The 13701-nt window shown below is 41.5% G+C and overlaps 1 protein-coding gene across 1 annotated transcript in view; it reads left to right on the forward strand.

Moving 5' to 3' along the window:
* The window catches only part of COLGALT2 (collagen beta(1-O)galactosyltransferase 2), a 105566-nt gene that overhangs the window by 51552 nt on the left and 40313 nt on the right, over positions 1 to 13701 (forward strand). The window contains exon 2 of the mRNA XM_032862654.1: positions 12470 to 12580. Within this exon, the coding sequence (XP_032718545.1) occupies positions 12470 to 12580 (111 nt within the window). The remainder of the gene's footprint in view (positions 1 to 12469; positions 12581 to 13701) is intronic.

A 13701-nucleotide genomic window follows, 5' to 3' on the forward strand; every position in this document is an offset into this window, starting at 1 on the left:
GTGTTATGCTGTTATGTTTGCCTCTTGTTTTGCTTAAGGGTAGACTCTTAATAAGTATGGGCACCGTGTTTTTATTTTGTCATCCATTTCCACAAGCATTTATTTACCCATGTCATTCGACAAGCACAGGCTAAACGCTTACTATGTACTGGGCACTGTTTTGGAGTGGGAAATTTGGACACATGGACTGAGAATTATAAAGGAAGTTTTGAAGAAAATGGGTCAGAATGTTAGAAATGACACTCTTCCCAGAAAGCCCATCATATATGGCAGCAGAACCTGCGCCCGTAAATGGAAGGAAGTGGACCAGCACTTCGTATGTAATTGGAGCATACTCTTTGAGGAATTCAAATAGATTCTACAGCATCCTTCTGTAGATGCTAAAGGTATTACCTGTCACAATGTGGCAAAATATCTTATGCAGAGAATTGTTCACCCATTTTATTTTTTTCAAGTGGGCCCAGATGCTGGGGACCCAGGAAAGTGGGACAAGCGTCTTCACCGTTCTCCCATTCCCATGACAAAACGGTCATCTCTAACCTTTTGCAGCCACATAACCTCTTTGATCTGTAAGGTATAGACCAAGAAAATTACACGTGGCCGTGCCAACATGTCATGCTGTGTTCGCATGCTTCTCTGCCTCCACACGTATTATTCCTTCTTCTGGAATGTTCAGTCTACCTTCCATATCTCTATAAATATCTGCTCATTCTTCAAATTTCCATTCAGGCTTTTCCTCCTTTGACCTTCCCCATCTTGTCAACCACTCCCTCCTCTCTGGCACTTGGCCACCTTGTTATGTAGCCATTGTTGGGAACATTATGCCAAATTACAGTTACTTATATATCTGTATTTCCTTTTAAACTATGAGGAACTAAGAGCACCTTAACATCAGTGACAAAGTGTTGTTTTCCAGAAGGTGCCATGACGCCTGGCGCAGATGAGATGCATAGGAGATACACAGGTGTCTATCAAAATGAGAGAGGCATGCAAGGGTTTTCACAGTTCTTCTTAGGTTAGAAGTTTGCTGAGAAAGGAACCATTCCATAGATAATTGTTGGGCACATACTATGTCTGAGGCAGTCTTTTAAGTACTAGAGGTAGAGCAGTGAACAGAGCAAACATCCTGGCCGTCGTGGAGCTTAAGTTGGATGGTCACAGGCTCAGCTAAACATCCTATTCCTAGGGAAGAGGAGGAAGGCGATACTGAGACAATTAGCAGTCATTGCCACACTGTTCTTTCATGTTCTCTGTATTTCAATGGGCGGGTGTATTTTCATTCTTAAAGAAAAAATGGTGGATTGTGATAGTTCTGCTTTGTTCGCCTTAAATGCATGTGTTGAACTTTGTTGGATGCATCTCAGGAACCTATTCAACAGACTGGTTTATTTGAGGGTGCATGTGTGTGTGTGTGTGTGTGTGTGTGCGCGCGTGCGTGCATGTGGGTGTTTGGGACAGTGGGGGAAAGCCCAGCCTTGAAAGAAAGAGTTCTTGAAAGCTCCTTCACATGCCTCTGGCTGCTCACAGTAAGTCACTGAGCTAGGTATGTGCAACAGGTATCATTTTTGCATTTTACAGATGGAAAAGCAAGGTACGGAGAGCTCAAGTAAATTCATTCAGATTATAGAGCTAGTTGGCAGAAGAGCCATGTCTCCTGACTTCATACTTTTTTACTTGATTAAGAATGTGGTTAGTCACTCAGGAAACGACATGCATTGGCGAGAATGCAAAGAAAGAGGAACCCTCTTACACTGTTGGTGGGAATGCAAGCTGGTGCAGTGACTCTGGAAAACAGTATGGAGGTTCCTCAAAAACTTGGAAATAGAGCAATGGCACTACTGGGTATTTACCCCAAAAATACAAATGTAGTGACCCAAAGGGGCACTTGCACCCCAGTGTGTAAAGCAGCAATGTCTACAATAGCCAAACTATGGAAAGGGTCCAGATGTCCACAGACAGATGAATGGATAAAGAAGATGTGGTCTATGTACACAATGGAATATTACTCAGCCGTCAAAAGAAATGAACTCTTGCCATTTGCGATGACATGGATGGAACTAGAGGGTATTATACTAAGCGAAATAAGTCAATCAGAGAAAGACAACCATCATATGCTCTCACTGATAAATGGAATTTAAGAAACAAAACAGAGGATCATAGGAGAAGAGAGGAAAAAAAATAAAAGAAGATGGAAGCAGAGAGGGAAACAAACCATAAGAGACTCTTAATCATAGGAAACAAACTGAGGGTTGCTGGAGGGGTGGTGGGGGAGGGGATGGGGTAACTGGGTGATGGACATTAAGGAGGGCACCTGATGTAATGAACACTGGGTGTTATATGCAACTAGTGAATCACTGATCTCCGCCTCTGAAACTAATAATACGTTATATGTTAATTAATTGAATTTAAATAAAAACTATATATTTTAAAAACTGGAAAAAAAAGAATGTGGTTTATCAAATAATAGTGTCAAGTAACTCAGAATCAATGGTGACTCAAGTATTTCCTTCATAATTTTAAGTACAGAAAAAAATGAACCAAACTAAACCTTTCTGCGTAGAACACGGACACTTCTCTCAGCTTTCTCCTGGTTCTCCACTCCAACCACCACTTCGCCTTCCCATTTCGAGCCCAGTCCAGCCAGCTTTCCTTTCCACACTCAGAGTAGCTCCAAGGGCGAGGTCCTCCATAGTGTTTCATTTAGCAAGCCCAGTCCTCGGGCTGTGACTTTCTCTGTGGTCACCCTGGCCTCCGTTCATCATGACCTCATGGTTCATGGGCTCAGTGTTTCGCCAGGGTATCGCCCTGCCAGGCCTGAGGGCTGACTGTTTACACTGGTGGCATCTGCCCGGTTCAGCTCGTCTACCGAGACGCGCCCCTTCCTGTGTACTCTCCCCCGCCCCCACATTCTTGCGTCCCATCAGCTCCTGTCACCTGAAATCAGTATATGGATCCGGAAGAATGAAGTGTCGCTCTTGGCTGCTTTGGAACAAAAGCTGAGAATTTCAGAAGTGGAGAAAAATACCTATCCAAGACTGAGTATAAGTGGAAAGAGAATAAGCTTTGGGAGAGAGCCTCTAGGCCTCACATTCTGTCTCTGTAAAATAAGGATAATAATACCTTCTTTGAGAATTAGTGGAAGGATTAGAGTTGTATAGGTAAAACACCCAGCTTAGTGCCTGGGACATAGGGCAGTCCACAAATGGTAGAAAAGAAAAGAAAAGACATTTTCTTCATTTTCCATAATATTTTAAGTGGAGGTAGCAATCCCATGGGAAATTAAAATATGGGTTCACACAAAAACTCATCTATGAATGTTCATGACAGCAATAATTATAATAAAAAGTAGAAACAACCCAAATGTCCATTAAATAATGGATGGATAAACACACTGGTGTATCCATACCACGGAGTATTACTTGGACATAAAGATAAAGGAGTTACTGATACATGCTGTATGTGAACCCTACAAACATGCTGAATGAAAATGGTGAGACACCAAAGGCCACAATGGTATGATTTCATTTATAGGCAATGTTCAAAAAAGGCAAATCCCTGGAGACATGAAATAGACCTGTGGTTACGAGGGGCCGGAGAAGATGAAGTGATTTCTAGTGGGTACAGATTTCTTTTGGGGGTGATGAAAATGTTCTGAAATTAGATCATGGCCCTCGTTGTGCAACTCGGTGAATGTACTAAAAACCACTGATTTGTAGGCTTTAACTGGGTGAATGTCAGATATGTGAATTCTATCTCAGAAAAGCTATTATGTTTAAAAGTGGGCAGTAAGTGTGCCTCTGGTGCAATGCAAAAAGAGGTTCTGTGTGGTGTTTGTGAGACATGCACCCTTATGCTCACTCCGTAGTGGCTGTAACCTTCTTTTTCTGATTCTATTACTATTTGACTGTGAGAATTATTTAGACCTTGCCCAACCCGTGCATGTTTGTTTTTCCTTTTTCATTGAAAATGCTTTTAGTGTTTGTGAAAGCAGGGGAGTGGCATTGTTATCCTCTCAGCCATATCTGAAATATTTAATTACTGAGCTATGTGTCCCGAATGTGCATAGGTGGATGGACTGTGGCAGTTAAGAGCCGACCTAATGTGGCCTTTGTGCCAAGTCCCTGGTTTCCAGAGGTCCCTTGTCATGGTGGAAATTGATCATGGCATTTCAGCCTAAGAGTTCTTACAGGATATTAACAGACCTTTATCTCTAAAACCTGGATATCTAGCTCCTCTTGAAACAATAGAAAATCTAGCCTTTCTGGACACACATTCTAATATGGCAACAATCTAGTGGAGCCTGCAGGTGTCTCTTCTCTCACACTGTTAGCTCATACGGACACGGTCCCTTTCACTCCTTGACGTTATCTGTGCTCGGCCTTTGTGGGCATTTGGGTTGGATTGGGGAAAGTTTTCTTTAATTCTTCATTCATTTATTCACCAGGCCCAGATTAGTGCGTGTTTTACACAGTCAACTCTCTTAGGTGCTGGTATGCTCCTGTTCTCGCGGAAGAGACTCTGGTCAATGGAGAGAGACAGAGGACGAGTTAATTACAATGCTGAGAGGATGGGTAGAGAATCACTGTGTAATTACAGGTTTCAGGCATCGCCTCCACCCCGAGGTGTTTGGGTGCTAGAGCGCTTTAGGGCTCCTGGAGAGTGTGTCCCTAGGTCCTGTGTGTCTTCTCTTTAGTATCAGGACTCTAATTGTTGACAAGGCAGGAATATATTCCACAAGTAATTCCATTTCTTTAGGATATACCCACATAAGAAAAAACTCAACAGATCTGGAAAATCCAGCAAGGAAGAGAAAAAAGGAAATGAGGAGTGGGTGAAAAAGAGCAGGCAGAAGAATAGACAAAGGGCAAAGGGGAAGAAACACAGGAAAAAGAGTACACAGATGAGAAATGTATTTATCTTGTCTCAGACACTGCGGCTGATATTTGCATAGAATTCCAAGAGTTTTGACTCCAAGGAAAATGATGCTGTAGCAAACCTCAACAAAGCTTGGTGACAGATGTTAGCTGTACTGTGGCGAGCACAGCGTAACATGTAGTTGTTGAATCACTGTGTCGTACACCCAAAACCAAGGTAACATTGTGCACCAACTCTACTTCAATTAAGAAGAAAGCTCAAAGGGAACTAACAGATCTTCCCATTTTTTGCTTTGTTTCCTGCTGGGACAAGTCCCTCCTTTCATTCTGAGATGATCACTCTGGTCCTGTTGATTAATGTCCTTGACAAGACAGAGAATTCCTTCCAATCCTCCAGGTGTACTTGAAGTCTCTGTGGGTAGTGTGGTAGGGGAGTTTGCACTAGGGTTGAGTGGGGGCATCTGAGGCCTGAAAGGAAAAGTCCAGGCTCTAAGATCCGCCATTTGCATGACTTGAACAAGTCATTGCCTTCCATCTTCAGCTTTCTCTTCTAATGATGGAGAGAGAAAATTAATGCTATCTGAGCTAATTATAGGGCTCAACATGGGAGAGTGCCATGACACACGGGTGAGGGGTTCTTGACATAGAGAGAGGCAAACTGTACCTCAGAATCAAATTGTCAAGGAATGGCTCATTTGTAATGTTAAATTAAGCTCTTCTTCAATTTAATACGATGTATTGGGCCTTGAATTAACTTTTAACTGGCCAGTTGGCAATTTTTACCATTTCTCTTTCCTACCCATTAGGAATGAAATTGATTCATTGCTTGGTTGCATTTCCAGAAACAGATTTTTTTTTTTAACATCACTCCTAGCCAGTCTTCAGATGTGTAAGGCCTATGATTGTGTCTGGGATTAAAATGGGACGTATCGAGGAGGGATGTTGAGGGAGTAGAAACATTTATTTTGTTGGTCAGAAGGGTTTCGTGAGAAGTGAGCTTTCCTGATTTCTTAGTTCATTAGGAAGAATTGCTGCTGATACCCTTGGTGAGACCTAGGAAAAGGCTTTTGCTGGGAGAAATCCCCAGCTCCCCGGTCCATGTCCATATCCTAAACTGTACCCAGATCTAGTTTTCACCCAGCAGACGATTCTAGATCTTTAAACAACTCTACACAGTAACCAAGAAGCAAGAATCCATCGGCATATTTTGCCAAGTGGCCAAGCCTAGCTCTTTCTCTTGGCAGAACAGTTGCTAGTGAGGCTTTGCCTCAGAGCAGAGACCAAAGTGGTAGGACTTGATGACATGAGCTTTCTAGAAAATAAATTTCACTCGTTGCTTCAAAAAGGGGAACCTTATTTTTAGGTGGGAGCTCTTTATGTTCTATCCCCATGAGTCTCTCCTTGCTGGATGAACACAAGAGGCCGCCAAGAGGGTAGTTCGGGCTTTGAAGTTCCATGTTGGAAAATTCACTTTTGCCAACTTGCTAGTCATGGCGTGAATGGTTGAGACAATGACTCATCTTGTTATTCATTCCATCACCCTTCCCGTGAGCCTCTGGGGTTTGTATTTTGCAGGTTCTGGGCAGCAAAGAGCAGACACCGCTCAGCGTTGCCTTTGTTCTGGCCCACTGAGTGCAGTCCTCTTGTTCTGTCTCCTCAAAAGTCTAGGCTTTCTGGGGTGGCCAGGGAGCTGAGAACAACCCCGGAGGGTCAGCGCCGAGGGACGTAATCAGGAGCACCGTGCCCTCAGCATCTAGGTTTCCCCTGCTGAGAGAGCCCGCCCGCATCTCTAGCATGGATCCAGGGCCCCTCCGCTCACCAATGCTGCACTTAACCCTCACAAGCTCAGAAGGACTCATGGTGAAAATAAATGAGTCCGTTCTAATTATTTCAAATTGGCTATTAGTGTAAGAGCCAAGACTGAGAAATGAAAACTGACCTTCAGGAACGAGGACAAATGTCAGTGTGTGCAGACATTGCCAGAGAAATCGCAGTGTTGTTTTTCTGGCACCACCAACTAGTAAAATTGTATCATCCCGCAGACGTGTTTATTTACTGGTCTGCTCCATGAGCTCTCACTTTTCCCTGTAACAGTGACAATGCCCTTGCTGGCCCCGGGGAACTTCCTTCACCAAGGAGATGCCCTGCACCCCGCTGTTGATTGCATTTGCAGTCTGGGTTTACCTAAGTCCTAATTTGGTTTTGAACCTGAGACTCACGGGCCTTTGCTTATGGGCACAGCTAGAGAGGAGGAAACGGGAACTAGAAGCAGAATCCGAGAGAAAATGGATGGGCAGGCCAGCGTCATGGTGAGTAATGGCCCAGACTTCCCTCTGAGGCCAAGCAGATGTTCCACTTGTGTCTACCAGCTTTTCCATTGCAAACACTCGCGCCAAAGACAGCCCGCGAGAGCCAATGCACAGAGAGAGGACTGACCACGAGAACGGCGGGCATATGGGGGCCACAGCTCTGCCAAAGATGGAGAGAGACCACTTAGTGGCCTGGTGCTTGTTAGAGGTAAAGGGAAGCCACTGTCGCATCATGGCCTGCAGAGAAATTTCCATCATGTGAGGACTGGCCGGGCTCAAGAGCTGAGCGCACCTCGCTGTCTTACCCTGAGCCAGAGAGCCCCAGGAGGAGAGGGAGGGAGGGGGCTGCTGATTTAAGTGTGCCTCCCCTCAGCGGGGAGCACCGTGGCAAAATCCAAAGGCTTCGCTTCCAGGGAGCGTGTTCTTCCCGCCAGGGCCTGCTTGTACTTCAACAAGCCCTTTTCCAGTTTGACGAACGACTGTCAGTCACGTGCACGTCGCCTCTCCAGAAGTCTCTTTACATCACAGGGTTTCTTCAAGGACTCCCTGAGTGATGTCTGGTACCTTGCAGGGTGTCCTTCCCGGTCTGATGGGGGATGCTAGTCGACCCGAGGCTCTTAATCTGTGGGACTGGAAGGAGCTCTCAGTTGGGAGAGATGCCTCGACTTCCCCCGAAGAGGGTCACCCATTCTCTCTCCTCAGCCTCTGAGCTTGATGGAAAAGTCCTTCTTGGCTGCACTGTTGTCTGCATCTAGCTCCTTGTGGAAACTCCCAGAAGGACAGCACCACCCTGTTTGGTGCTATGCTCCAGGGCTCTGAAAATAGAGCTGTTCATGAAGCCTCCTGCTTCCTCCCAGGACCTCACATCTGGGCCTTTGCTATCTCTCTCTCTATTCTCCAAGTAGACCAGCACCCGCCTGCTTTTGTGATTATGTATTCAAAGAGAAACACTTCTTTTTTTAATTTTTTTTTTTTCAGAGGGATGAAAAAAAACAGTAGTTAGAAGAGTCTGCCCGGATTTCTGTTTATTTGCCTGGGCTGGGGGAGTGGAGGGGCAGGGCAGTTGGAGGCGGAACGCAAGTCTTCCTCAGTGGGCCGGAGGGGTCAGCACTGTTCTCCCCCGTGGGGCAGTGCAGGAGATCGGCCCCACACATCAAACCCCAGTGTCCCTGGACTTCCGACCACAGCCTGAGGATTTGTGCATTTCCCGGGAAGCCTGAGAACAAATAACATCTTAATAATTTGGGGAAGTACCTGAGTAGGAAACTGTTTTCACTCCAGAAAGAGAGGATTTTAAAACTGTGCTTCTCTTCTTAATGAGACATCTCTGTCTTTGCATACACCCAAGCAGCTGAGGTCTAAGGATGTTTGTGAATAGTGGATCCTTAGGCAGACTTTGGAGTTGTTTAGTCTGGACGGCAGGAAAATAAATTTCATACAGTGAGACTGACTTTGTTAAAATGATGAGGAAGGGCTTCGACGCAGCGGTGCCTTTCCTCAGCTCAGTCGGTTAAGCCTCCAACTCTTGTTTCAGCTCAGATCATGATCTTAGGTCCGTGTCAAGCCCTGCAGTGGGCTCTGTGCTCAGTGTGGAGCCTGCTTGAGATTCTCTCTCCCTCCGTCCCTCTTACTCATGCTCTCTCTCTCTCTCTTTCTAAGATAAATAAATAAATCCATATATTAAAAAAAAAAAGAAGGTAGATTAAATTGGCAATTGGTATCAGCTCCTAATCTATTTTTTGGAATAATAGTTTCAGTAAAGCTAGTTTTAGTTCAAATATCCATTTTATAAAGCAATTTTCAATTAGTCCTATACCTCTATCCCCCATTTTTCTATACCCTATGACTTCAAGTACGTAGGTTCGAGTTACTTGGTGTTTTATAGAAATTTACCCCTCTGTAACATGGGGCTCCACTCTGCTTTGCTTAACAATTTATTTTTTTTCTCTTGAACATTTCTGAATATTCTCTCCCTTAGAGATTTTGTTACTTTTGGCGGAATAGTGACTTCCAAAAGCTCAAATAGAAAGAACAAAAGCCATCACAGATTGGATTTAACAAAATCCTATTTACTGAAATTGCCTGTATATGGAAGAAGCGAACACTGTTTGTACTTCTTCATTTGCTCTTATCAAGGCCACGTTCCCAGGGAACCCCTGGCTTTTCCTTCCAGGAGGGACTGCTTAATTGCCCATAAATTCTAAGCATTTTTATTCCCTTTTAAGAGTCTCAGGCACCTCTGTCTTTCCATGACTCTGCTGTTTACTCTCCCTGCTTTCTTTTTTTCTTCCCTTCCTTTCTTCCTTCCTATTTTAATTTTATTCAATACGGTTTTTTTAAAAATCAGGAATAGATGTTGAATTTTATTAAAGACCTTTTTAGCATTTACAGAAGTAATTATATGCTTTTTCTTCGGGTCTGTTAATATAGTGAATTTTATTAATGGATTTCCTTTTATAATGAACAACCCTAGGCTATGCTGTGTAATATTTTCTTAATTAGGATGTTAGATTCTGTTTGCTAATATTTTATTAGGATTTTTGCAGTATATTCTTTAAAAGATATTGGTCTGAAGTTGTGTGTATTTCTTCATCAGGTTTAGATATTAATATTGTTCTTGCATTATTAAAAGAACTTGGAATTTTCATTTGTTTCTCCTACACCCTGGAGAACAAGCTACATAGCATTGGAATTATCTAGTCTATTAAGAAAGATGTTAGAATTCCCCTGTGAAACCATCTGGGCCTATTTTCTTTTCCCTCTTTCTTCATTTCTTCCTTGGTAATTGTTCTGCTCAAGTTTTATATCTCTCCTGAAGTCAGTTTTGCTAACATGCATCTTCCTAGGAAATCCTCCATTTTTTTTTTCTTTTTAAAGATTTTATTTATTTATTCAACAGAGAGAGAGATCACAAGTAGGCAGAGAGGCAGGCAGAGAGAGAGGAGGAAGCAGGCTCCCTGCTGAGCAGAGAGCCCAATGCGGGGCTTGATCCCAGGACCCTGGGACCATGACCTGAGCTGAAGGCAGAGGCTTTAACCCACTGAGCCACCCAGGCGCCCGGAAATCCTCCATTATATCCAGTTCTCAAATTTATTTTTCATTGAGTTGTGCAAAGTAATTCAATAATTTCTTCCACGTCAATCATATTCCCTTCATCCTTGGCAATTCTTATTTTATATATCGTGTTGTCTTGATAGATAAATAAAGGGTTGCTTTGTTGATTTTCCTCAAAAAGAGCAAAATTTTAGAGATTTTGGTGGGAAGATAAGTGAAATAGGTGAAGGGGATTAAAAGTACACATATCACAGTGAGCACCGAACAGAGTATTGTTGAAACACAATATTATATACCTGAAACTAATACAACATTGTATGTTAATTATACTGGAGTTTACAAAAATAAAAGTTTTTTTTAAAAAGCAAAATTTTAATTTATTAGTTCTATCCTTTTTCTGTTTTATGCTTCTGGACTGTCTTCCTTTATTATTTATTTCTTTATGCTTGTTTGCTTTGTTGCTTTTTTCTAGCTTCCTCGCAGGAAGTCAACCCACTTGTATGAACTGATGGCTGTAAAACTGAATTTTTCTGTGAACATTGCTTTAACTGTGTCTAAAAATTCCGACACGTAGTGTTTTCATGGTTCATTTTTTAGAATTTCTGAAATTGATTGGTACTTGTTCTTTCACTCGATAGTTGTTGAATAGAGAATTCTTAGTGGAATTTTTTGGTTTTTTATTACCAATTTCTGATTTTATGGCTTTATTATCGCAGAATGTTGTTTATATTCTTTCAGTTTTGTGGAGGCTTTCCGTGTAGTACAACTGTTGGTCAGTTGTTGAGAACGTTCCACACGCACAGGAGAGGAGAGCATGTTCTCTCTCGTTGTGTTCTATAGATCCCCTGTCTATTTACTTCCTACCGTTTGCACCATCTTCCCTGAAAGTGGTATGGTCTGCAGCTCTTCGTCTTGGGGTTATAAGTTCGAGCCCCGCGCTGGGTGGTAGAGATTACTTAAAAAAATAATATCCTAAAAAAAAAAAAAAAGTGGTATGCTAGCATCTCTTGTTATTGGTGTTTCTGTTTCTCCTTGCAATTTCCATCCTTTCCATTATATCAAGCATGGGCAAACTACAGCCTGTAGATCCATTGTTTATTCCTGTAAATGAAGCTTTATTGGCCTATGGCAATGCGTATTTATTTACATATTGTTTGTGGCCGCTTTCCTGCTACAAAGGCAGATTGAAGTAGTTGTAACAGAGAGTGTATGGCCTGTGAGCTTGAAGTATTTACTGTCTTGCTCTTAAAGAAAATTTGTCAACCCCTGTACTCTGTGAAGTTACATGGATGTTCATATTTATTGTATCTTTGATGTCAATTGTATCCTTTAGCATTATGAAGTAGCTTTCTTTGTCATGGCCAGAATTCCACCTAATCTAATGTCAGGATTTTAACTCTCGCTTTCTTTCTCCTTTCCAGTTGACTTATATAGCTTCCTTTTTTAGATATTCTGAATAACTTTTAGTCATGTATTTTATATACAGCATGGGTTTGTTTTGCAATAAAACTTGAAAGTATTTTTGTTCTAATAAGTGAGTTAAGCTCTTATACGTGGATCAATTTGTTAAACATTTAACGTAAAAACAAGTTTTGTATACATTATTTGAAGACTTTTGAAGGTACTCTAGTTTGTGTAAGTAATGGTAACATTAATCCAAAACAGTAATGATAACTTAGATTTTTGTGTTTTATTTTGGAAACTGTTTCTTTCCCCTGGAGTGTGTGTGATTAGCAGTACCATAGATTAACTGTAATTAGTAGATTACCATACCACTGATTAGCAGTTGTATGGTGATCTGCAAACAAACTTGAAAAGAAAATGCCACAGAATTATTGCTTAAATTGATGGTACTTGTCACAGAAATTAAAAGGCAGAGTTTACATCTTGGGTAGCTAAAAATTAAGCCAAGTAGAAAAATTTCCAAAAAAGATTTGTTAACTTGCTCTTAATTCATTTTCTGCTTATGCAGTTTTAGTGCAAACACTTATTGATTCTGCTATTTGCTGAGCCCTGTTTTAAGGACCTAATGACACAAAAATGATTCTAAGCAATATCTCTCACTTCAGGAATCTGTTGTCTAATATGGACCATGAGGAACGTCATTTTCATACATACTTTTTTTCCCTCTTAGAACTGGCCATTTTCCTTTCAATTAGTCTGGGATCTTTGGGATTTCTCCCCTCTTTCTTTGGATGGCAACTGAGCTATATTGTACTTTCTCTCATGCAGGGCAGCCACAGACCACAATGTGGATAATACAACAGAAATACTCAGAGAGTGGTTGAAAAATGTACAGAGATTCTATCACTATGTGGAGTGGAGGCCTATGGATGAACCAGAGTGAGTAGAAAGACCACCTTTTGGGAACTTTATTTATCCCACTTCCCTTTACCAGTTTTCCAGTCATTCAAGTGTCTAATCTTCAAGGCCCTTATGACTTCTTGGTTATCTCTGTATCTAGTGAGTTACAAGGGCCTTCCATTTCTCCCTTTGACAGATCTTCATATTACTCCCGCAGCCACCACCCAAGTTCAGGTACTCCTTAGTTCACAAATAAATTGCCACAGGATATATTTTAAAATATTGATATTATTTCCTCTTATTTTGTGTATGTCTTGATATTTGCTAGATCATAGTGAAAAGTTTGCATATTTTTTTATATACCATGTTATTTTACTTATCATATTTTTATCATCATCCCATAGCAATAATTTAGGGGTTTCTTCATTATTTTTATGACTGCATAGTATCCATTATATGGATGTACCATAATGATAATGAGTAGTCAGTCCCCTACTGATGGGCATTTAGGTCACTTCTTCCTTTAACCATAGCAATTTCTTGGTTGTTTCCATCCTCAAGATCCTCCTACATATCCTACTGTCAAATCAACTTACCTACAACACTAATGACGTGATTCAATTTCTCTGTTAAAAGGACTCCAGTGGCTCTCCAGTACCCACAGAATAGAGTTCAAATTCTTCAGACTTACACTTTTTAAAGATTCCATGAACTTAACACCAACAGCGGTGCACCCATATCTCTTGCTTCTTCCCAAAAGAAAACTGCTTTGTCTAGAATGTTCCTTTTATTTTCAACCCCAAGCTGTTACCCATGCAAGTTTGTTCTCCAGGAAAGCCCTTTCTTTCTGTCTTTGTAACCAGCTCTTATGCCAAACACCACCTACTACAGAAAACTCTTCCTAATCATTCCAGCTAAAAAGATCTACCTTTCTCTCAATACTTGTATTGTTTATTTCCTACATCATCTTTTTGACACAGCAATACATGCAACTAACTTTGTTAATTAACTGTGTAATTTATGTATTTCTTCGAAGTGATTTTTGGGTTCTTTGGCAGAGGTTACAGTATATAAATACTTCATATTTTTCCCCAGTGCTATGTTCTTGGCAGCCACTAAATTAATACTTGTTGGATAAGCAAATGAGCAAATGACAACAT

The sequence above is a fragment of the Lontra canadensis genome, unplaced genomic scaffold (assembly GCF_010015895.1).
Source record: "Lontra canadensis isolate GAN:19392208 unplaced genomic scaffold, GSC_riverotter_1.0 scaffold24, whole genome shotgun sequence".
Taxonomy (NCBI): Eukaryota; Metazoa; Chordata; class Mammalia; order Carnivora; family Mustelidae; genus Lontra; species Lontra canadensis.